We start from the raw sequence: 26,475 nt of genomic DNA, 5'->3' as shown, positions 1-26,475 counted from the left end.
GAAACTTGTATTTCATTCCAGTCCATATTACAGAACGATCAGTTTAAGATTGGACAGAGAAGCCATAAATATGTTCTAGAAACCCAGATAGATAAAGAGATTTCATGATTGTAAAGGTGATTTTTTTAAATATTTTCACGTACTGAATTAGATGTAAAGAATAAAAACAACGACAATCATACAATACATCCATCGAGGTATATTTAAATACTTGTATTGTGAAACGAACATTACGGGAAATGGAAAGCATATGAGATGACCTAATTAATAGGAAGAATCACTTATTCGCATGTCCTTGACCCCTTTAACAACCCCTAACCAACACTTAGATAGACTGCGTAACTCCAATAAGCACCATTTCCATTTGTAATTGTCGTGTTAAACTTACTGAGGATCATAACTATGCCTGTCACTGATCTCATTATGAGTACGAGTAGCTTTTTGTGATGAAATAATAGCTAAAAGACCTCCATGTAATGTTTATATATATATATATATATATATATATATATATATATATATATATATATATATATATATATATATATACATTCTTATTTGTGTGTCATTTGGGTGGATGGTTTATACTTTAGAAGGGTAAAATGGTTTTAATAAATGTATTATATTATGTTCTGTGTAAGTGCGCTTCTTTTCGACCCGCATTTAAAGCATAAAAGCTACTGCTCACACTCAAATTGATCTAAATTTATAAAGTAGGCATAAGTTCTTGGTTAAAAAGTTGAGATGGACCCAATGTGCACGAACAAGATACGCGGATTGGTCTGAGGCAAAAACGTCATCGCAACTATATCTTCCTCAATATGTGTGGTCAATACGCTTTTTAAAACATCCACCTGCGTTGAAGATAACGTAGTTAAATGTTTGTCTTTCAAAACTAATCAAAACTTATCTTGTTTAGGAAGTTTTTTTAGGACTTTCATAGAATTATTAGACAGTGAGTTGTGGTTTCATTTACGTACAAGATATTCGTAAAATAGTGTTTTAATCTTGATGTCTTATCAGGACTACATATTTTTGTACATGTATATAAAATGTTAATGTTTGTCAAACAAGTACGTATCTTTTTACACAGCATACAAGTATAAATAAGTATTGTACAAAAACAAAACTTGCAGGCCCAAAGAAATTGCGATGCTCTGAAAACCTACTTATACAGTGTGTTCAGATTATTCCATCAAAATAACTCAAAACTGACTGACGCTGCCATTTTGAAACGGGTAAAAGGATTCTGTTAATATTTTATTTTAAACTATGTTTACCAAATTCTCATGTTTCATAACTTTATCTTAACTGGTTCAAAAGATTTGTTTATAAAAAGTCTACATACAGGTGGATAACTAAAAGTTTTATGACATACCTTCATATGAACTTTTTTCGCATTTTTATCTGTAGAACAAAATCCCAAAGTATTGGAATACTTTTACTGAACACCCTGTATATGGATATTTTATGTAACTGTTACTTTAAAAAGCTTCCCAATCTGGTACCTTTGGTTTTCGGCACGTTCATACTATGAAATATTAGTAATTCGATCAATTTATAGTGTATGAGCTATAGTAAACATATCATTTAAAATTTACTGTTCAGTATTATAATGAAGAAAACTCTGGGTGTTAATATTTAATTGATTCTATAGAGTCGTCCTGTGTAAGATAAACGTCTAAGCTCGCTTTTAAAAGCAGCAGAGGGGCAGTCCGTCTATTTTCATCAATGTGTGTGTTAGTAATTTTGGTTAGTTTTGATATTTTTGATTTGGTAATTCTGAATACAGCTATACTCAATTTTTTCAGTATTTATTTACAGACTGTTTGTTTAAAACACTGGGCCAGACTGCTTTTTAACTGTGTTAAAAGAGTATAAATTCATATTCTTATATCATACAATGTTAATAATGCTTATTTTATAAGCAACACATTCCTAACACTAGAATTATATTTTACATAATATACACAACAACATACATACATAAAACCAACAAATACATATATGTAACCTCACTACAATATTTACCAATTTAAAAATAAAAACTTGAAATAAAAATTAAACTTAAACGGAATACCAATTGATAAGTAATCTAACACATAATTATATGTTTATAAACAATGTAACAAATCACTTCATTAACAATTACACAATATAACTATTTTATAACAATGACAGTTTTTATCAACAGTGAAATTAATATTAATGTGAAACACAAATTTCAGTTCAATCGATTGAAACTATGTACTATACATGTTAGTAATGCGAGCAATAAGTTATATTAAGAATAACTAAAGTAATAAGTTTATTAGAGATAGGTGGTAGTTTAGAAAGAGGGATTTATGATGGAAACACTTAGGAGTGTGCTAAGCCATTGATGGAAAGAGTGTGTGGTTAAGTACATTGGACAAAGTAAGAATGGTACGAGCATATGTTGTGCAGCTGTAGATAACCATTTCTGTTTCAGGGTAATTATACAGAAAAAGTCTACTTCAGTAAGAACAGAGTGTCCAATGCGATACAGTCTTGATATTCGTTCAAATTTCAGGTAGTTTGTTCCATATACCTTGTGGACAAAGAGCTCAGTTGACCTGGTAGAACATGGGACTTTAAAATTAATCACCAGCAAACTCGCTACGGCCTTCTAGAGGGCAAAGGTTGGGTTGCTTCATTCAATCATCAACAATAACATCAATGAATGGTAAACTCAATCTTAAACTAACAGCCCTAATGAATCTTCTTTGAATTCTTTTCAGTTGGATGACATGTTGGAGGTAAAAAAGCTTCCAATCCACATAAGCATATTCAAGAATAGGGCGTAGGAGTTATTTGCACATAGTTTAATAGAGTGTGTAGATAGACAATTAGTTACTGCCATTGATAATTGACCAAACATCCTACTGGCTCTGTCACAAATAACATCTATATGATGATTCTGACGTGTATTTGACTGAGATGCACTTTCAAATCCCTAACCGTTCATGCTCTGTATATCGTAATCAGCTAGAGTAAGATTTTTTACCTCTATAAAGAACATTACCATAGATTCGGACTATTAAGCTCCTCCGAGGTTTTTTGCACCATTGAGAAACACTGTTAAGTGAACTTTGCAAGACAGAGTTATCATTAATAACATTTAGCACACTGCACAGCTTAATAGCATTAGCAAATAACAAGAAACTGCTCTTGATGATATCATTAATGCAATTTATAAGCACAGTAAGGATCCAGAATAAGGAGCCTTGAGGGACCCCTATTCTGACACTGAACTGTTCAGAGAAACCAAGGATTGGTGTTATGAGTGGATTGAGACTATCAAGGACTATAGATTCGAACCAGGACTACTATCTTTGAAGATTGAAACAACGTAACTAGTTTTCAGACATGACGGAACAAAATCTTCTTGACGACTATAATTGAAAAGACGACCGAGAGGACCGCAAAAAGCAGGTCGCTGCAGTGACGCAAGACCACAGTCCAGTCCAACCCCCATAGATACGAAACAATTTCGTTGATCTTTTGTTTTACCACCTTAAGGATGCAATTGGTTCGCAAAAGAAATACAGCGTTTTCCCTAAAAGGAAGAACTAAATTATAGTGTTTTACAAGCTCGGAGAAAACGTTGGAAAGTGAAAAGAAGACATGATACAAATGTCGTCAGGATCCGAAGAAGAGGTTGCCCCATCGACTTATACGGGTACAATGTAGGAGTTGTAACATCCAACTTCACAAATTCTGATTACATTCATCCACCAATCACTAGGAGAAGATCTGGTGTACCTCATGATTACTAACCCTATACTTTATGTGACAGTGTTTCTCAACGCGAAGTGCTACACAGCAATAAATATTACTAATAAAAGTATTTGTTAAAAAATTAATAATTGGCCACGCAAAGTCACAATTCACGACGTACTGTAAAGAATTTTCGATTCTGCTAGACTTAGTATATTCTTATTTTGTCCTTGATGTAAAACTGTAGTAGTATTGATCATGTTTATTTATATTGTTTAATTCTTGTCTTCAACATCCAATGTACTTGTATAATGTAGGCTACATTTGTTATTTACTAGCTTTGACTGTAGGTGGACAGTCAAAGTTAAAGTCTGCATCAATTTATTGTAGTATAGTTCTATTTCAGGTAATATTGTAATTCATTGGCATAGAGAAATGAATTATGTTTAGTGGTGTTTGACTTAATCTAGTTGGAGAAGTAGAGTTTGAGGTTATATTATTTACTTACGTTTGGTTCACCTTCACCGCCATTTAGTTTGAAATAAATACATCGATAGATATGTGAAACGAAACCTCAAATTAATCATAACAAGTAATAACTTGTGAAGTTCTGTCCAGTTTTGTTAAATTGTGCTTTTCATTTGTTAAATTCGTTTGTAAGATGCTGAAGATCCCCCTAAAAATGCTTGGTTTATCTAACAAGTAAGTTAGTAGTTTCTACAATGAGGCATTATTTTTTAACAAATACACATCCTAACCGTTCATAACTTTAAAAATAGAGATTGTATATTTTAGTCAAGACCATAGAAAACCAGACTAAATGCCACTTGCTAGGAATCACCTCATTTTGATTATATTTTGGACTCATGTGATTTCTTCCAATTAATCTAAAATTCTGCACAACTCCTATGGACAGGGTAATGTGTAAATAGATTACTGTTTAGGAGAAGTTGACATGAATTGAATACATTCCTTCTGCTGGGGCTGCAATATGATAAGCGTCCAACAGTCCAATGAACAAATCAACTATCAATTAGAACAATTTAAATGCTGTCAGACATGTTTACCCTGTAAAGTAATAATTGTAAGTACTGCTCAAATTTAGTATAAATAAAGTCGTGGTATTTTCTATAATCTAAAATGCGTATATTTCTTTTACATTTAAAAATATAGCTTCACTATAATTAATTCAAGTCTATAACGTAATTCAGTTCGACATTCTAATTCAAACAAAGTTAAATCATGCATATAGGTATTTGAGTAATGGCCATAGAGATGAAAAATTGTTATTTGTCAATAACCTATTAAAATAGAATGTGTAGAGAGATATTACGTTCATGTAACATGTTACGTGGACACGTTTATCCTTCAAAATAGTAAAAAGTAAGTAAATGTTATACTGTTTTGTTTGTTACGTATTGTAAATACACATAGCCTAGATGGTATTTTATTCATCATAACATTATTACTTTTTATACTCTAATTTGAAATACTATAATGTAGCCTAATTAGAATTAAGTAGTTGTAATTTGGTTCAAGTATTTATACCGAGGATTCTTTACTCATGAATTTCGATAATCATGAATATCGGTGATTCAAGTGCTGGACGCTTATTATACTGCAGCTTATTCTGGGACTAGAGCTACCTATATATTCTACTATACAGGGTGTTCATTTTAAAACTTCAAACTCGTATTAAAGCCCAAGTAAAGTATTCAAATTCTGTAAACGGGAGTGTATATTACTAATTGGGGGAACAAAAACAAAATTTATCCATTTGTAGGTTTTTATTAATGAAGAAAGGTGAACACTAATATCAGTAGTGATTTTTCAGAACATTGGTTTGGTCAACCATAAAATGTATAACTACGTGATTTTTAATACAATAGAACTAATATAATTTGAAGCTTAGGACTTTATGCTTAGGTAAGATTTTGAATTATGCAAACTCTATGAAATATGCAGAGACATATAGGGACCTTTTACAGTATTCCTAAGAGTTTTGATGTCATTACCATCGTGAATTTTAACATTCAAACCAATATAAAGTGCCAAAAAGTTTGTAATAACAAACCAAATCAAACATAACATCCTCTAAACTTCAACGGGCTAGGGGAACGAGAGGGAATCGATAACAACCTAAAATACCCCTACAAATGTTTTTGATGACGTAAACATTGATAAGCACCAATAATTTCAGCTCAGAAACTAAATAAAAGTACCTGTATATAACCAATTGATTCAAAATGAACTACAAATTGTTTTTGGCTATCAGTGCAGTCTGCAGCTGCCCTGCACTGCTTGTGATAAACTTATAATCCTTGACCGGCTTTGAAACTTCTCTGTATCTAGGCTCTGCATTGGTCATAAATTTGGAAAATATGTAGTGTTATAACTCTCACAGTGAAAATGAAGTGTGGTCAAATTGTTGAAAGCTGTTTAATATCGTATGGGCGGATTAAGTGAAAAACTATCAGGCCAACACTTAAATATTGTGACATCCCCCCACCTTTTTGTTTTGGGTTAATAATGAAAAACGTGAAAAATAACTTGTTAATATTATTAGTTTAAGTTATACTTTATGCAGCTGACTGTCAAAACTTTTTAATGCTTCCACTCCTGAAAATAAATGTTAACTTAGAGCTTAATAATCTACTTTTGTTCCTTTATCAATTCTTTTGCTTGTCAGGAGGGCAGTTGTGTAACACTAGTGGAAAATTATGAATCTAAGCAACCATTACATATTATATTAAAAGCTTTTTATGTAAGAAGGATAATCATATGCAAAAATTGATAGTTGGAGGACGAATAATTTGCCGATGATACCTCGCTCAGCCTTTCTCATAAGAACCGAGAATGTCTTGAAATAGATGCATTAATTCAGGGTGGTTCCCTATTGCAGTGCCTAAACCACCTTCTTGCAGTCAATACAACAAAAATTAAATTTATTGACTTTCGCATATGTGATTGTGATCATTTCGCACATGCGAATTCCTGTGTTATGATAGGAGACTCAGAAATTTCATCATCTGAGTCAACAGATTGTTTGGGGCTAGTCATCGATTGCAATCTCAAATACCATCACTATATAGACAAGGTATGTGGAATGTTTATATTGCGTCGACTCTCTCACTTTTCTAATAGGAAAATACTTTTTGCAGCATATTTTGGTTGTATCTACCCTAATCGAACCTACGGTCTGCCAATTTGGGGGGCTGAATCTAATAGGACTCAGTACGTATTCCGCTTACAAAAATAGGCAGTAAGGGTAATTCTTGGTCTCAAAACATCACAATCGTGCAAAGGTCTATTTTGTGCAAACAACCTTCTGACATTTCCCAGTATGTTCATTTTAGAAACCACGTCCTTCATGAAACGAAACGCTCAACTATTTAGTTCCTACACACAACCCGGTTACTCTCTGCGGGATCTCTACCGCTTGCCAAATCCTCAGCTTTGGACAAAATTTTTTGAAAAACAAATTTTGAGCTCAGCAATTAAACTATTTAATCACTTGCCGGTATACCAAAGATCTGAACAGAGTATGCCTGTGTTCCGGAAAAATGTGAAAAGGTTTCTTTTAAACAAAGAATACAATTCTATTAATGCTTTCTTATCTGATAGGAATGTAGTATAATTAAGTTAGTTTAGTATATTAATTTTGTTATTTTAATTCTGACGTTTGTTATGCAATTTTATTGTCAATGACAAATAAACGATTTGATAGTATTTCATATAGTTGATAATAAATAGTTGATGGTTTTTATATACAAGGAATATAAAAAACACAAAAAAGTAATTAGACATTTAGTTAAAACTGATGCATTACAATTGTGAGTCCCAAATAAAAGTATTATTAACACTTTTTATATGGAATACTGTAATTATTTTAAAATATGAAAACACTACTGATAATAATTTTGTTAGAATAATGTTGAAGGTAAATAAATTAATCTTAAGTTGTTTATTTATGGTAGACAGCGAAAGAACTCTATTTTCTCTCATAGTGTTTCAAAATGTGGTACTCAAATATTTACCAAGTTATTTCTGAAAGACATAGACAATTTCCTCTGGATTGAAGTTCAATACCTTGAAAATGCCTAGAAGCATGTCATGCATATGACGTCCTCATCATCACATAGATTGACAGTTGATAGTTTCCTCTAAATAGTTAATAAAATTAAAGTAAGTAAATCAGTATGAAATGGAAGAGTAACGTTATAAACTAAATTATAAACACAATAATGGCTCAGTTACTTGGTCTGATAACTAGGCCTGTTTATTTGGAGAATTTAATAGCCTTGACTTTAAGTAAGGACCTATTAAATATTTCAATTATGTACAATGTTTGAAACTGAATGTAGCGTGCATTGTGTTTGTTGAGAAATGTACCTGAAATTTGGTTGCAGGTGGCTTGAAGAAGGTATCCTGAATATAATTGGTGTAAGTACAACCTTTCTTCTTTGTGTCTAATTATTAGTTTATAGTTTGTTTTTCTAAAGAAGATCCCTGACAGACCTGGGTCCCGATTAACTCTCTCTTACGCTAAAAATCTCTCACTTCAAACGTCTACCATATTAAAACATATATCTATATTACATTAACTATATTATTATATTATATATATTACTATATAAAAATAGATGTATAAAATGTCATACGGAGCCATGTTTGGAGAATATGGAGGCTGGGACATTGTTACAGTACTGTTTTTGGCAAAAAACTCACAAACAAGCAATGGAGTGTGAGCAGGTGCATTGTTATGGTGCAAAAGCCATGAATTGTTTTGCCACAAATCTGAGCATTTTTTCGGATCGCTTTACGCACACAGAGTTGAACTTGCAGGTAGTATTCCTTACAGACCATTTGACCTTGTGGCAAGAAGAATTCATGATGCACTATGCCATTACAATCGAAGAACACAGTGAGCATAACCTTCACGTTCAAACTGCACTTGTCAGGCATTTTTCGGTTTTGACGATCCAAAATGCCTCCACTGGGATGATTGAGCCTTAGTTTAGACATCACATTCGTAAATCCATATTTTGTCACCTGGTACAACACGTTTTAGTAATTCTGCATCATTGTTGACTTCATTTAGTGTAGTATCCTGAGCAACTTCCATTCATCGCTGTTTTTTTTTTTTTTTCAAAATGAATAGATTTTTGAACAAATTTTACTACCAGATGTTTCATACCAAAAATCTCATGGCATGAGCCAATTGATGTGCCAACATCATCAGTGACTTCTATGATCATAATACAGTGATTTTTCATAACCGTTTCTTCCACTTTTTCACGTTTCAGTGGTTCTTGATGTGTTGGGACGTCTGGAGTGTTTGTCATCTTCAATGTCTTCATGGCCATCTTTTAAACGTTTTTAACACTCGTAAACCCTTTTACTCATAGCAGACTCACCTTTTGGTCTTTGGTAACATTTCTTACGCTTTGTTACACTCCATTTCATTTTTCACTCAAAATTTGATACAAATTGTTTGATTGATGAGTTCCAACATAATAAAAAAAATCTTGACAATCAGACTCTCCAAACCCATGAAACTTAAAAATTCCTGTTAATTTTAGAACACACCTCATATATTGCTCAAACCACCTGGATATCTTTGAACATAAAACATTGGAATAGCATGGCAGTTAAAGTACTAAGCAGTTTTCCTTTTTTATATTTTCTTAGTAGAAATTATTGAAAAATGGTTTGTTATTAATGTTTTTATTTTTATTTTTTCTAGATTCTCTCCAATAACTGGATGAAAACAGGACTACTAGGTTTTTGCTTAATTTTTGTGAGTACTTCAACATATTATGCTTAACACGCATGATGCTCTTAACAGTTTTTAAAATACTTAAATGATGTGTTTTTTTTAATGTAGTAGCATTAAATTATTTTAAATAATGTACATATTGATATAGTCTTCATGGTTTTATTTCCCACCAGTGTTGCTTCAGATCCATTGTTTTTAATGTGTTTCTTGATTTCTGCTTGTGGTAGATCGGCATACTTGGTATATTTGTCGAGTTTTAACGTTATTTTTGCTTGAGCCGTGTGATAAATGATCACAAGGATATGGACACTCAGTTTGCTCCTTCACTGAAATTGTTTTATACTTGGTAGCATATTGATTACTTACTGTTATATTAGTTATATGGGACTCGCGCAATGTCATCAGATCACACAATGGAATGAGGGCGGGGACGTGTCCCAAATACCTTCAAATATTCTAATAGCTCATGCTCGCGCATTCACATTGGCAAGATATCGGGTGTGATTCCACAATGATTTTGACTGATGCACCCGCTGTGGTGAAAATGTCACATTTGAAGAAAGAATTCATTAATGCTTGTTTTGAAGTAATCACTTCACTACTCTGAGGTTTCTTATAACCATATTAATTGTTAGTAAATTAATCTAATAGAAGATAATTAAATAGGAAATCTAATTGTAATATATGAAGTTAAAAACAATACTAGAACTAGAACATTTAAAGCCAAAGTTTTGTATTGAAATGTGAATTGTTTCAAAGTTAAGCTAAACCTTTTCTCACGTTCCGTAGCATATTCAAATCCTTCCAAAATATAGAAACACTTCAGCCAACAATGCGATGCAAGAGTTTTGACAACCTAAGCATAGGAGCTTTGTCCACATTTTATTGTTCAGAGATTGCAGCTTCCAACCGGATCAAGGAGAAGGAGCAACTCGGATTTGGGAGAGCTGGTGATCGCAGTCTAGGGCATCGGACTTTGGATCTGAATTTGAGATAGCGCAGTTTCAAATCGTGTTTGTGACCATTCCACTTTTCATCAGAACTGTCAACTTTGTGGTGTAATAATCTCCCCACCCCCCCACCCAATATTCTGTTTGATAAGATCCTTCCTTGTACAGGCCAGTGGCCCATGGGGGTGCATAGAATAAGGATCAAAAGGGCTGCTCCTTAACCCTTTAAGGAGTATGGATGTCATATGACATCTTCTTTTGATAGGCTAAAATGAGTAAAGGATGGAATCCAAAAAATTACCAAAAGGAATAAAAAATAAAGGAAAACTTTAAAATCTCTTAAAAAATGTTTATTTACATTTGAAAGGTTAATAAAAAATGACTACATGTTCCAAAAGTCAATATTTCAGTACTTTTTCAAAATCAAATGTCTTATTTCCTCATTACGACAGACTCGATCAATATTGTCTGCCATTTGGACTACAGTAACAAGCTAGATGGTTGATCAACAAATATAAGTCACTCTCACAGGATAAATATGGCCACAGTATGAAATATACAAGGAATGGTTAGTATATTTGGCGGCATATTCTGACAGCAAAGTGATGTGCGCTCAACACGACCTTGAGTCAGTGGCTTCTACGATCTGGTGATAAAATCAGATTACAAGTGAATGCAAGCACAAACATGGAAGTTAAGTATGTTGCCGATAGATGGAACCACTTTACAGACAAATATACTTAAAGGCAATCAGTAATAGCATTGCATTTACGATAATACAAAAATACAGAGGCTAAACGTCATATGACGTCCGTACTCTTTTGGGCCGCCATAAGAGTATACATCATATGACGTCCTTACTCATTATGTAGAGTTTACACGCACTCCTTAAAGGGTTAAAAAAAATCTGTGCAGCATAAATTTCACCTTAGCTGTGTTAAGATATGTCACCACAACTATGTAATATAAGTTGAGCAAATAGTACAAGTTGTGAAGTTCTAAAATTTGTTGCACTAACTTTGAAAACCCCCAATAATGCTACTTCAGGTAAATTTTGAAAATTTTATAGTAATTGTAATCTATAATCAGAATTTATAAAACAGTTTTGTATTTATTGCCAATTCAAAATGTAATGATATCGTCACATTTGGAATTAATATTAATTCAGTATGCTAATTGGCCTTATAAAGGAAACAGTCACTGGGCAATAAACAATTTAACTTGATCAAATTACAGAATTATATTTGAAATGTTTTTTGTGATGAAACATTCTCCTGTAAGAATTAAATTTAGGAATAGTTATTATTAAATTATCAATTAACAAATTGTAGTTCTCCTGATTTTTCTCAATATTCTACTTTCACATATTATAGGTTTCTTAAATAAAAAAGTACGCCAAGATGGCGGTGTTTATTGAGGCATATAATATTTTCAAACCAACCATACTATATCTTGAGAATCACAGAATCAGAATCTTTTTATTAACATGAACATTGAGAATAGTTATGCATCAGAATATACATATGATACATAGTAATAATACATGATTTTCATTTATGGTTGACCGAGTTTTAGTGTAAAGTTTGGCTGATCTTTTCAGTGAATTCTTTAACAGTGTAGATAGGATGTTCCAATAACCACGAATCGAGTTTCCTCTTCATTGTCTTTCCAGTTAGTTGTTTGAAGGAAGCTGGGAGCTGATTGTAAAGTCGTTTGGGGTTTCTTGTCACCCCCATTGTTGAGGGTTTCTTGTCATGAAGGGCAGTTCGATGTCTGACTGGCGGTATCAGAGACGCATTCCGGGTATTGTAGCAATGTGGTTGTGTTACCCTGGGAAGTCCAAGCTTGTCCACATGTAGAATAAGTTCTTGGATTTATCACAGTGACTGTCTTTTTTTAGTTATTTTAATGCTGGTCTACAGCTGTCCCTAGAATCCAGATTGACTAGAGATCTTACAGCCGATTTTTGTATTTTCAGCACTCGCTTCAGGTTTGCTGCTGAAGTACTGCCCCATACAATGACCTCAATGTTTCCATAAGTGCATCACTGAAGTTTAATTAGAATATGAGGATCATTATGATTGTATATATAAAGAGTTTTTGTGCTTGACTAACCAAACGTAGGTATGATCAAAATTATCCACCCCAGCGTCAATAGGCTTTTTGAAACCACTGAGGAATTCAATTTTGGGAATGGAGTCAAAACATTTATAAACTCATCATCTATTTTGGCTTCCGAAGAAAAGTGATGACCACGCTAATGTTTCTTCAAATTGAAAAATAACCCTGTTATCTGAATTATTAGTTCATAATTAAATAGGTCATCATCAAGTAACACCCGTCTATATGGCAAGTGGTTACCAGTGACAGTAAGTGGTCAAGTAGTGGTCATTTTAATGGGATCACATTTTTATATTTAATACATTAATACTCACTTCTGTCACAATCACAATGAGTGTATATTTTTTGTAATGAAATCAATTAGTTTTTTATGGGAATTTATCTAATTATTGTTATTTTGACACCCATCATTCTGCTGCTTATTTTGTACATTTTTAAGAAATTTATCTTGTTACGTTTCTAATACCTATTTTGTTACCAACCTATAGTTACCTTGTTACCAATCCCATTATTTTATCTTGTTATCAGCGGTTTAGTTTCTTATTACTATCTCTGTACGTATCTGTCACTATATGTTATAACTGTTGGAATTTTGTCCTTTTTTCTAGTGCTTTGTAATGCACTTTTGTCATTTTTTCTATTATGTCATATGTTTTGTTCTATATCTTGATACTGAAGACTTTCACATTCTTGTATTTATTTTGTAAGTAATCTTGTTGCCGTTGAAAGGAAGTAAATAAATAAATAGTACAGACCCTAAAAAATATTAAGTAGAGATCTAAAGAATGTTGTATTCCAGAATTGAACAACTCTAGAAACATATTGCTACAAGAGAAATTTGCGTAGCAAATTGCAACCCTGGATGTTGCACTTGTTGATAATTAGTCTTTAAAGATGTTGCTTTAAATCTGTTTCAGGTTATCAAGTATATAACGAAACTTTACGAAGAAAGAAAAGAAGTTGGTAAGTTTATTATTTGCATAACTTATAGTTTTCGTAAGAAATTTAATTCTAAGAGTTATGGGGTTTGGAATTTGTATAGGAACTTAACCAAGACAACAGTAGAAAAACAATGAACAAATCAGGAACAAACCCTTTATGAATTGTTAGCAAGCTGATTCTGTGATCTACACATCTAATGCAACAGAACCGGTGAATAAACTGATATTATCAAGCATGCCTGTTACCTCAACTGCCTAATACTTTGACATGCAACGATCTGTGCAAATCAAAGAAATATTTAATTCTTACACGCTGATGTATACGATATTGTCTACAAATCTTTTAATTTAATTTAATTTTCTTTGTCCTGTTAAGCTTTTATTTAATCAGGCACGGCACACTTACAAGTACATCCTACCTCTACAGAGTGGAGTCATTATCTATACAGAATACAGTATCTCTTTACTCATATACATAAAAGTACAATACTATTCATATTATGTGTTATTTGCAAATCCTTGTCTTGTAAATACCAGCCACTTCTTAGGTGTGTGTATAATTCTTCCATAGTGTACACAGACTTCTTCAAATGCCAGGCCTTAACCCTATGCACTCGAAGGAAATAATTGTAATTTGTCCTTGGAGCTTGTATGGCCAGCTCGACTGGCCACTGCCATGTTGTCGGTAGGGTGGATTAATTTTTGCCGTAATGCCGTAATTGTGCCATTAAACATAGCAGTTATTTTCTAATATTCTCTTTGTTTTATAATGAATGGTGAGTGCTGAAACCTATTGAGCAGCTGTTTTTAAAGTAATTATTAGGTAAAGCAGTATATTTTAAATTAGCCTATAATTCTTTTAACATTGCTTGTGCAAATAAGACGAATGACACATAGTGGGCCTATACACAAGTGATAGAAGGGATAGAAACCTAGACAATTTTACTCAAAGACGTGTGCTAACTATTCTTGACTACACATACGTGTGTATTTTTAAAAGTTTTATTCCATAAAAAATGTAAAGACTGAGAAAAATGTAAAATAGTTCACATCTGAATATAACATAGCTGTAAATGCCTACTTGATAATATTTTATTTATGTATCATTTTAACGATATAGGTATGTATAAGAGTTAAATTTCCAAAATGTATGTTTATTTTTGTAATAGAAAGATTCATTAAAAATAAATTTTCATTTCTTCTTTAAACATTTTAAATTGCTATAAAAATAATGCAGAGTATATTGAAAAATAATTTGGATTTGGGGAGGGAAACAATAATATGGCCGCCGAGCTGTTAATGACAGTAGCACAGCCATATGTACTGGCCATACGAGTTGCGAGGACAAACTACGGCAACACTAACGCGAGCTGTCTGCAACCTCGGTGTGGCCAGTGCTGCTGGCCTTTTGAGCGCAATGGGTTAATATCATTGCAGATGGTGATTCTTTTCTTGTGTGCTGCCAGTTGATTGTTTTCTGGTCTTCCATCCTAAAGGAAGACTGGTCTGGTCTTCCATCCTAAAGGAAGACTGGTCTGGTCTTCTATCACTTTCCCTGTGCCCTCAAACATTCTTCTCTCAATATCTCTGTTTCTGATGAAGAAAACTTCTTCAATTTTCATTCTGTACGTGTGTTTATAAGGGTATGTTGTAGCCAGAGCTGCTGCAAATTCTGAATATGCTTCTTCTGCACTCCAAGTTGTTAAAACTCCATTCCAGTTCTGCTCCTCGAGATACACCCTTAGTTGTTCAATATTCCTTCTAGTAAACTGTCTTCTTGTTATTGATGGTTTTTTACTAGAGATGGGAGCTGAAACATGCAGTGCTGTCCAGTGTAATCGGAAATTACTGTGGTTACCACCTTGACCAGTATGTTTGCTGGATCCATGTTGAAACATACTAAATCAATTGAAGATGAAGAATTATGTGTCACTCTTGTTGGTGGTAAAGCAATACGTGAAATATTGAAGAGGTTCAAGAGTTCATTTAATTTAAAAAAAGTAAGTCTTTTAGAGCTTATATATTTTTAGCTTTGCTTTGATTACTTACCCTTATTTGAAAAAAATGGAACTAGAGCCAAGGAGGTTTGGGGTTGTATCACATGTGGCGTTGTATTTTCTTTCAGTAAGTTTTGAACAGAGGAGCAGGGCAGTATTGGGATATCAACAAACATACAAGTAGTTGTGACAGGTAGAGGGGCCGAGAGGGAAACATTGTGCAGCAGGATCAGATCATTGTCGGTAGTTGGCAAGTGATTGTGTGGATTAGTTGAACTCCCTTTTTTAAGCAGACTAGAGGAGCTACTCAAATTGTGGTGATGTATTCTTCTGTAAAATTCAATGTCTTTAGTAAAGACATCTTTTAGATCTTCATTGTCGGGTTGTATTCTTGCAGTCAATCTTTTGTTTAAACTGCTTTCAGGACAAGTTGATGAGAGACAATATCCTTTTTGTCTTTCGGAGGGAATGTTGAAACTGTCATAGGGGTTAGATTGTGGGTAGGATATTCTGTATAGATCTTGAAGGCTTAGAATTTTGCACTTAATGGGAGACACTGAAGTTGTTCTTTACTTTCTTGGAAAATGATTTTTTTCAGTGTTATTTATGTGAAGAAATGTTTAACCCAGGTGTTTCTACTGTGATTTAGGAACTAATATATTCTTAGTGTAAGTTTTTTAATTTTCCTTCCAAAACGGTATCATTATTTTTTTAACAACCAATTTCTAGGAGGAAGGAGAGGTTGTGGTATTAGTTTGATAACCAGAGTGCTGAGTTTGAGCTTAATCATTTTTTTCAGGTATGTGCCGCTTCAGTATGACGATTTTACCCTCTGTCTTGAATTTTATGTTCATAGTCGTCAATCAGCTCAGTCAATTTTTTGTCAGGGTCTTCAAAAATAGATACATAAGAATGTACATACTACTACATAGTCTTTAGTTATGTGTTAGGTTAGCTATTTACCGGAGGAAGATAAGATTGCAGATCTTAAAAACATAGCATTACTGATTTTACTAACAGCTAAAGAATAATAAACTATTACCATGGCATAACACTTCACTAAACTCACTCAAATAATAATCGAAAATATACAAAACAGGCAAATAAAAAATATTAAACTTGCACATTTACTTTTTAGAAAAAGTACAGGAACAAAAAATGTGTTGTTTGTGCCCGCTGAATAACTCTAAAAATCTAGCAATGTCAAACAGTTGTTTTAACAGGTGAGTTTTATAGCATCCAATAAAGTCCATTGTGGTAGTTACATATTTTTGATTTGTACAGTATTATTGTAAAAAATCTTAAATCTAAAATAAAACACTAAGGAAAATCATAACTACTTTAGTTATCAAAAATAACAAAATAACTCACGTAAAGCGAGTGACTTCTGTAAGCAACGACGATTACAGCTGACAGTATGCATGGTTCAAAGCATCTGTAGTCTACCGACAGCATTTGGGAAAAATAGACAGCATGTGAATAAATTATTAGTGCAGTGTTTTCTAGTTTATTACTATATAAAATGCGAAGGAAACAGGATTTTTCCAGACATTTGCCATCGTTCAGTGATACAAAAAAAATCAGTAACACAATATAAAATTCATTGTGAAATATCATTAGTGGATGTTATGTCGTTTGCCGTGAATGTTGACCTAACCTAACGATGTTAGCAAACGTACCAGCATTCTTTTGTTGCGGTGTTATCTTTTATGTTGTTGGAAATATTTAAAAAAATTGCACATGTGTGTAATAAGGAGGTAAGCTTGATACAAAATTTACTGAACGAAAGGAAATAAATATCCGGAACAAAGTCTCTATAATTTTACAAATAAATATTAATTTGTCAGAATCAAACTTAACAAATAAGCACTTAACACTGTACAGTTAAATTGTGTGTAACACAAATTTCATTTAGCAGAGTAAGTTTGTACACGCATTAAACATTAGATTTTTTGTTGCAGATGAGTTAAAAAAAGTGATAACAGAAAACCATGACGAGCTCAAACAGGAGGTTAACTTGATGAAAGACAAAATCTTGATAGTTGAACGGCTACTAAAAGAATTCATTGATGCTCAGCGTAACACAGGAGGTATGTATGGTAGAATAACTTAAAGATTAGGGCTGGAAGAAAAGTAAAGATTCACACACTAGGGCAGGAGACTAGTGTTCAGGGCACAGTACAGAACTTCCTCTCAGCAATCGATCAGTGTGACGGATTTTGAAGGATCATCCTTACCAAAATACAGATAGTGCAACATTAATTTCTACTAATGTACTTAAGATTCGTGTTAAAGCAATAATCTTTTTTTGTAAATAAATTATTGGTGATTGTTAAAAATCGTGCTACCACACACTAAAGCTACTGGCACTTTGGACTACAACTCTTGTAAAAGCATTGGCAGTATTTTGGCACTTTCAAAATTGGCATGGTAGATAAATGGTGAATTTTTATGTTTTATTGGAACAGTACTAAAAAAGTGCCAGACAATGTATAAAAGGTGTGTTCAAAATGTATCTGACATTCATAAGAATGCTTTAATCTTGGACTGGACGAGTGGCAGTGACTCACTTATATGTTTATGCAGCGCTTAAATGCTGTACCATACCTTATTCACCTTGATATTATCGGCTTTCGGTCATATAAAGAAGCATTTTTTTTTTTTTTTACATTTGTAATACAAATTTGAATACTTATTCTACAGAAAGATTCATAACTTCCAATATAAACACTTCAAAAATTTGTAATAAAAGTAAATTACCTACTAGCTAAAAAAAACTATTTTTTTAAATTAATATAGATAAATTTAAACTAATTGACTAACTATTTATTTTAACTGAATAGTTGCCATCAAAACTTTAAATAATGGCAACTTTAAAAACTAATCGCCTAATATGAAATTACAAGTAAAAGTCTCTAAACGGATTAGTTGTTTCAAACCGCAGTATTTGTCCTGTAAATATTTCTAGCATAAACATGCCAAACAAACATCTTCAATTTTTTCTATTGATCAAAGCATTTAGCTCTTCTCTGTATTCTTTTCCAACACTTTCAAGAAGCTATAGAAGTCTTTCTTGACCCTCCACATCCATTGCTACTTGTACGATAAACATAATTAAAAATCTAATCTTTAAAACTGAGAAATGTACATTATGAAAGTAAGAGTAAAGTAAATAATATAAGTAGTTGCACAGCATCAAAATTACAGCACATTGTAAAAAGACATCCACAGTTGTCAAACTACTCACCCAAATGGAGGAATTCGTCTATGGTCAGTCAGATATGTGGGGAAGGATAAGTTGGATAGAAGAACCTGATGGGTCCGTTGATCACGGTCCTTTTAAACGTGGCATGCCTAGAACAGGGTTAAGAAGTAATCTCCTTTATAATATCCGTTGGAAGTCCAACACTCCTGCCACTTTCGGGAGCAGGTCTTGAAAACCTCTTTCGAAATTAGTTGAGCCTTTGCATTTTGCATTGTGTCAATCCAGAAATCACACAGTATATCATTAGGATAGGAGCCTGAAGAATTGGAGCATTGTCCTGCCCTGATGAAGCTGCCAAGTTTTTGTAATCCATACGTCAGGATGGTTTAGTCACACTGCATCACATAAGTGGTGTAGAACTTCTACGTAGTACTCTCTGGTGATAGTCTGACTCTCGGGTGCGTAATAATGATAAACTAGTCCAATGCAGCCGAAATACACAGAATGACCTTGATTTTGTTCAAACCTGGCTTGCTTTTTTCAGACAGGGCAATTTTGTGTGTTGGAAGACTGCATTTTGGTTTCTGGGTTACACCCGTACACCCACGATTTGTCACCCGTTATGACTATTTTGTGACATTTGGGCCATTCTAGGTTATATACGCCCTTTCAGGTTACTAGCATTGGCTCTGCTATTTCTTTTTGAGCTTAAAAACTTGTACAACAGGTTATTTACAGGAAAAAACTTGTAAACTTGTATAAACTTGTGTCGATACCTGCAAGTGTGCATAATTTTGTATAAACTTGAAAATTGTGTATAAACCTGCATAATCTGTGTAGTGTATAAGACTTAGGACTTAAGAACAGTATTGTGAATATTTGATATATTTTAAGTAAATTCTATTAAAAATAAATGGAGCTAGCGCATGTGGATCTGTTGCTCAAAAAGGAATTAATATTTGAAATAAATTTTAGGGGTGGAAATGCTTCTGAAAGCGACACCGTCCAGAATCTTTGAAAAATGATGAGGTCCCTGTTGAAATTAAATATCAGGGCCAATGCTAGTAACCTGAAAGGGCGTATAAAACCTAGCATTGCATTAAAGGAAATAAAAGTTGATTTGGAGGCATTATCTGTCAAGATAGGAAACTTGTACGAGGAAAAATCGACAGGCGAGTATTTGAGACTAGTATGTAGGCACAAACATCTCACTTTGAGAGCAGATGTGCGCAAATTATGTACCGTTATTATAGTACATATTATTTATAAAGTCTTTTCGGAAATACTTAATTTATTCCGAATTTTAAATTTCACTCAAAATTTAAAAAAGTTTTACAAAAATCTTGATTTGCTTTTCTTCAAAATTCCTCTCAATCGTTCAAATCTAATTTAGAGTCTGATCAAAATTAAAAATGAAACTAAAAAGGTATACTTCACCAAAAAGGTTTAAATTAACAAAATAAAATAAAAAGTTCTCTTCTCAAAATATTCAAAATCAAAATTACACAATGCTTGATGTAAACTTTAGGATCAAAATCTAATTTACAATACTTCAAAAGTTTAATTATTAATTATCAGACTCTGTTATATGGCAAAATTTAGAAATTTTAACACAACAGTATAAAACCAAAGATGTTAAACTAAACGCTGGTACGGGACTTACTACTTTGAAAACTATGGAGGCTGAAAACTATTACGCACGAAAAGAAATTTAAAATTTGACTTAAAACACACCGGGTAAAAATTAACTCTATATCCCAAATGTATAGGAATAGAGGAAGTACTATGGCTTCTGAACTGCACGTGTAGACACTCTGCACTCGACTTGAAGACTACCCCTCCCTCTTCAAACCAACCGGCTCGGGAACCTATCAACGTTGACATCTCTAACAGCTGGAGAGGTCAAACCAACAAAATAATGTCCACGCACCGCGTCTAGTTAACATAGAGCCTACTTCCTACCGCGATTCAGCAGAATGATTTATATAACTACGGTACAATACCCTTAGCAATTTAAAGCTGTGACTGTTTTTTTTTTCCACTCACAAGTTCTTTAGGAGAAATTTTGCAACAATTCTGCGCATGGCCAAATTTTATGTTAAAATCAAGTATATTGAACCAAACCACTATGAATGATTACCAGGATAGTCGTATAGTCGTACATTGATTCTATCAAATGTGAATTTGATTGATAACTCCATAATTTCAACTTATTGCTGGTCTTCCTGATCACTAGTGTGGTGGTTTTTAAAGCTGTTGCACCTCTCTTTTATATGAGTCACGCCCAAAGTGTTTTCTCTAAAGGCCTTGCAAATTTGTAATACTTTTGCTAAGTTTCGTCAAAACCCGTGTAATATCACGGTTCCTACATACTGTTATACTGCACAGAACATAAAAGCAATAATCACTAAGTGAAAGGGTTTAACTGCCCGCAGCTAAGTGACATAATGTCAAGGTCGTGTGCCTGGCTACATGCTGATTGCATCTATATCCCGGCATGCACCTCATACCAGTTATTTCCTTGCATAATCGAAAATAAAGACGGATACTTTTTTTAACAACACAGTATTTATTTAAAGTGTTTTTAATTCTTACTTAATAACCTTCTGTACCCAAATGGGCAATACATACTTTTATGTTGTTAGAAATGTAAAGAAATTTAATATTTATGTAATAATAAGCACAGTACCGTAGTGCATTTGTCTAGCATCCATGCCAAAATATACGCTAAGAAGCTATAGTGTTTAGTCAATAATTAGATTTTTATGACCTCCTGCCATTAATCATTTACTTTAAAAATGTGAGAAAATCATGGAATTCAGACTTACCTGTATGGTTGAATTTGTGGACACCAAAATTTCTGCCATTTGAATGAAGTTGACATGAAATGTTCATAAATGAATACGTGGTTGAGAGGTATGCAAAAACTTATTGACTTCAAAAAATTATTCATACTTTTTTTATAAAATTTATTTCAGTGAAACTGATCATTGTATTTTAAATAGTGCAGTAACCTTTGACGACTCTGAGTTCAGTCTCATGTAATCAATATTGACTTGAAACTCTCGTTCTGAACTAATTATTGATTTTATACATATACTGTTGTTGACATTAGAAAACTGTATAATGAATCCTCTAATCTATAAAAGTAATATAAAAATTGCGTGTTCCAATGTTACGATTAATTTTATTATCAATTTTATCCACAGTTAAAGAATTCTTAAATCACCATTTTGATCCCTGGATTCACATTTTATACAAATTGGATTAAAATACCTGTTGTTTTATCAAATTATCTTCTGTTATGTCATTAAAGTAGGTCAGGAAGATACTGATCGATCGGAGAAGTGCCTAAAGTCCTAGGTTGAAACTACTGAGGAAGCTTATTCCGTTGTGAGGCGTTTTGATACATTTGAGCATCAATAATTGTATCGAAGTTGGGCTAACCTTATTGTGTTAGATTTATGAATGAAAAGTGTTTTCGCCAAATCTAGCTCCCTCACATGAATGAAACGTTTTGCACAGGTGCGTTGTCGTACCACAACAACAACAGTTGGCTGACCAATCATACAAGTGGCATGGATTTTCATAATTCAAAATTTGGCAAGACAAACACAAATAAGTGTAATGTTTACGATTAAACAACCATTTAACTACATGATGGGATTTAAAAGATTTCTCTTCCTTTCGAGGGGTGTGGATAGAGAAGGAAAGATGCACAATATAGGTATAACAGGTGAAAAGTGAGTCAAGGAAAAAGAAAGGATTAGACGTCTTTTCCAATGTGGAGGACCTCCTTTTAGACATACTTCTAAATAGTACATTAGTGTCCTTAGGACAATTGATAAACATTTTACACTAGAAAACTATACTGATAAAGTAAAACTTTTAGGTGTTAATGTAGATACAAATTTTACATGGGCCCCCTATATTGATCACACCAGTTCAGAACTATCTAGAGTAATTTTCTTGATTAAAAGGCTCACTAGTTGCATTGAGGTAAACTAATATTAGCTCACCCTACTTCTCATATTTTCAATCAATTTTTAGATATGTATTAATTTTTTATGGAAACTGTAGTAGGATAGACGAAATTCCTAAAAAGGTCAAATTTTCAAATTCAAATTCTTTATTCAGCATGTAGACAGAGTTAACAATGTATACGCCAAGTCAACAAATCATAACAAAATATAATAATGTCTCTCAATAAAATAATTTTACTTTTTCAAGTTTACATTATCTTATCAGCTAAAAAGTCCTTAAAAGAATAGTAAGCCTTCTCGATCAACAACCATTTCAATTTTTTTCTAAAAACTGTGTAATCTTGGACTAATCTTAAGCTTAATGGAAGACTGTTAAAAAGAATTACAGCTGAATATTTTAAATGATTTTCAAAAAATGAGGTGGAGTGTGGCGGGATATTCATAATGCATCTGGGTTTACTTCTTGTTCCATACATGAGTCGGAAAAAATCTATTAAAAAGGTGAAAGTTTTTATGAAGAAATGATAAGGTTTCCAGAATATAAATGGAAGGAAAAGTTAAAAGTTTGTTGGAGGAAAAAAGGTTAGCACATGAGGTTCTGGATGGGACATGACAAATTATTCTTAAAGCTTTCTTTTGAAGCCTAAACATAGACTTAGTTTTGGTGCTTTCAGAACCCCAAATGGAAACCCCGTAAGATATGAATGGATAGATGATGCCATAATAAGTAGCAGTAAGAATTTCAGTTGATGCGAAACGAGCCAGATTTCTGAGCACAAAAATACCCTGACTCAGCTTCCTACATACATGCTCTATATGGAGATGGAAAGACAAATTGCAGTCAATAATAAGGCCAAGAAATTTTACGGAGCATTCTGAGAAAACAGCTTCATCACCCAAATGAATACTGAGCAAACTTTTGCTTGAATGGCTGTTAATTGAAAATTCAATGAGTGTAGTTTTTGAGACATTTACTTGAAGACTGTTTTGCTCAAGCCAATTAACAAGTGCATTCCCTTCTAAGAATGTGTCGAGTTCCAGGTGATCTCTGGAGGAATTAGAAAACGTTAGTGACGTGTCATTTGCATATAGGCACAAGTTTGGCACAGTTAAGCCCTTACAAAGATCGTTGATAAAGATTAAAAAAAGGACAGGGCCCAAAATTGAACCTTTGGGCACGCCCTTGCTGATAGTTCCTTTCGTGGGAAAACTATTGCAGATGTTATTTGACGCATCAATAGAACTAACCTTAACAAACTGTGCCCTTTTGACCAGATATGATTGAAACCACTGAAGTGCGACACCTCTAATCCCCATGATAGACAATTTATTTAGAAGAAGAACGTGATCAACTAAATCAAAAGCTTTAGTTAAATCAAAAAATAAGCCACTAGACCGGTTACCCGAGTCAATAGTATCAACAATGTTCTGCACGACACAGAACATTGCGTCAACAGTACTTTTCCCTTGGGTGAACCCATATTGATGTTGAAACATCAGCTTGTTGTGCTGTAGGAAACTCCAAAGCCTTTTTAATACTATTTTCTCTATAACTTTAGAGAAGGTTGAAACTACATAAATCGGCCTTGAACAGTCCAGATTGCAGCCTTTCTTGTACAAAGGGGTGACCATAACGAGTTTCAAACAGTCAGGAAATATACCCATTGAAAATGAATGATTAATCAATTCACTGAGTGGCTCTGCCAGCTCTAAGACTATGTTTTTCAACAAAGCAGATGATATTCCATCTGAACCAGCGGAATTCTTTGATTTTAGGCTGCGAACTGACTCAGCAATCTCCATAGGATTAGTAGGCGACAAGAAAAACGAATTCAGAGGACATGTGCTCAAGGCAGAAGAGCTAATATTAGGCGGAACCTTGTTGGACTTATCACCCACATTAAGAAAATAATCATTGAAAATATTACACACTTCTGAGGGATCATTAACAACCTCTCCTAAATTATTCCTGATTTCTGGTTTTTGGTACTTTTTAAAGTCATGTGAACCTCGACTCTGATTAACGATCCCCCAAAGTGTTTTGGTTTTATTAGATGACATTCTGAGCCGCTTAGCCACACTATCAGACTTGAGTTTCAGAATAAGCTTACGATACAACTTCTTGAGGCCAAGATATCTTTGCCTAAGGGGGTGGACAGAAGGCAAATCTTTCGATTCCAAGTAAGAGGATCTTAACTGTTCCCTAACCCTTATTGCCTCACCATCTAGCTTAATCCTACACTTGTCCCTACTCTCTGAAGGGACCTTTCTCCTGACCAAGGGGAAACAAACGTTGAAATAATAGTCAATGTGACTCAAGAACAGCTCAAACTTTGCATTTAAGTCAGTCAATGAATACAAATCAGCCCAGTTTTCCTTATTCAAGTAATATTTGAAGAGACTAATGTTTTCCTCTGAGAAAACACGGTTGTAGCGGAAAAGAGCTGGGGATGACTTTGAAGATGATTGAGAGCCAACAATTGCAGCCTGTGCATGATGGTCACTTAAGTGACACTATAACAGAGCTCGAAAAACAGGGTTCAGGTATATCTGTGTATATATGATCAATCAGGGTTCTAGACTTCTTAAACTCTCGTGTATACGAACGAATGGTTTGGCGAAGACCAAAGGACAGCATATCGTTTAGTATAGTTTTGGAGTCGTTGGAAGAACCCGCTAAATCAATATTGAAATCGCCCAGGACAATTGTATTTGCACTCCCTTTCACAACCTGTGAAAGACAATCATAAATATTTTTGTAGAAGACCTCCTTGCAATTAAGGGGGGTCTATATACCCCAACAATATAAAGTTTTCCACTGTCTAGCTCAACTGAAATGGCCACCAATTCACAGAAACCTTCAACGCAGTAGTCAGAGACATCAATAAGGGAAAAGGAAGCATCTGGTTTAATGAAGAGAGCAACTCCACCCTTTTCCATTCCGGATCTACAGAACGAACTTGCCATCACATAACCATCCAATTGCAAAATGCCGAATTGGTTAACGTGATGCTCACTAATACACACCACCATTGGATTTTCTTCCTGAATGAAAAGCTGGAGAGTTTCATAATTAGAATTTAAACCCTGTATATTCTGATGAAGGACCTTCAGGGAGGTATTATGAAAGCCGTTGCGTACATCACCTGGACTGAAGTCCAAGGCAGAAGCAACGGGGAAAAAGTCACGTTGTGCTAAGATGGGGGATTGGGATGAGGTGTTGAATCGTTTCCCGACGTAAGAGCAGGAGTATCTGGTTCGGGTTCAGGTGTATAGGGTTTAGTTTCAGGAGCAGTAGGAGTATCAGGTTCAGGTGTACCTGGTTCAAAGGATTATGTTTCGTCCTTATGAGCACTTACCTTAGAAAGAATCTGATGCATTATGAAACCCAGTAGAAAATTACCCTCCTTATTCAGATGTCTACCATCCCTTGCAAGGTGACACAGTCTTAAACAAAAGTTTAAATCAACATACTGTACTCCAAAGTTGAAACACATCAACTCTAGCTGGTCATTCAACATGCACAGAGTACCATACTTCAAATCACGCCTTATTGGAATACAATTTAAAAATACCTTAGAAGTAGGGAACTTAGTTTTAACAGTATACAAAAGATCTGCCATAGAATCTAGAATTAAACGTTTGCCACACCCCCCGTTATAACCAGATCCACCATTATAGCACAAGGGTACATCATTAGTGCCAACATTTAAATAAATAACCTTAGGCTTTTCATTTAGATAAGACGTAAGTTTTTGCTT

The 26,475-nt window shown here is 33.7% G+C and overlaps 1 protein-coding gene across 2 annotated transcripts in view; it reads left to right on the top strand.

Moving 5' to 3' along the window:
- The first annotated feature begins 4,234 nt into the window (after positions 1–4,234).
- Positions 4,235–26,475, top strand: part of LOC124369993 (putative uncharacterized protein DDB_G0285869) — a 62,392-nt gene continuing 40,151 nt past the window's right edge. The window contains exons 1-5 of one of the 2 annotated variants that reach the window (XM_046828252.1): positions 4,237–4,440; positions 8,148–8,181; positions 9,485–9,538; positions 13,506–13,551; positions 17,488–17,616. In XM_046828252.1, the coding sequence (XP_046684208.1) occupies positions 4,400–4,440; positions 8,148–8,181; positions 9,485–9,538; positions 13,506–13,551; positions 17,488–17,616 (304 nt within the window). In that variant the 5' untranslated portion in view covers positions 4,237–4,399. Of the gene's footprint in view, positions 4,441–8,147; positions 8,182–9,484; positions 9,539–13,505; positions 13,552–17,487; positions 17,617–26,475 lie in introns of both variants that reach the window. The other variant, XM_046828253.1, reaches the window with a different exon arrangement.

This window comes from Homalodisca vitripennis, chromosome X, assembly GCF_021130785.1.
Source record: "Homalodisca vitripennis isolate AUS2020 chromosome X, UT_GWSS_2.1, whole genome shotgun sequence".
NCBI lineage: Eukaryota > Metazoa > Arthropoda > Insecta > Hemiptera > Cicadellidae > Homalodisca > Homalodisca vitripennis.
This window is presented reverse-complemented; position numbering and strand designations above follow the sequence as displayed.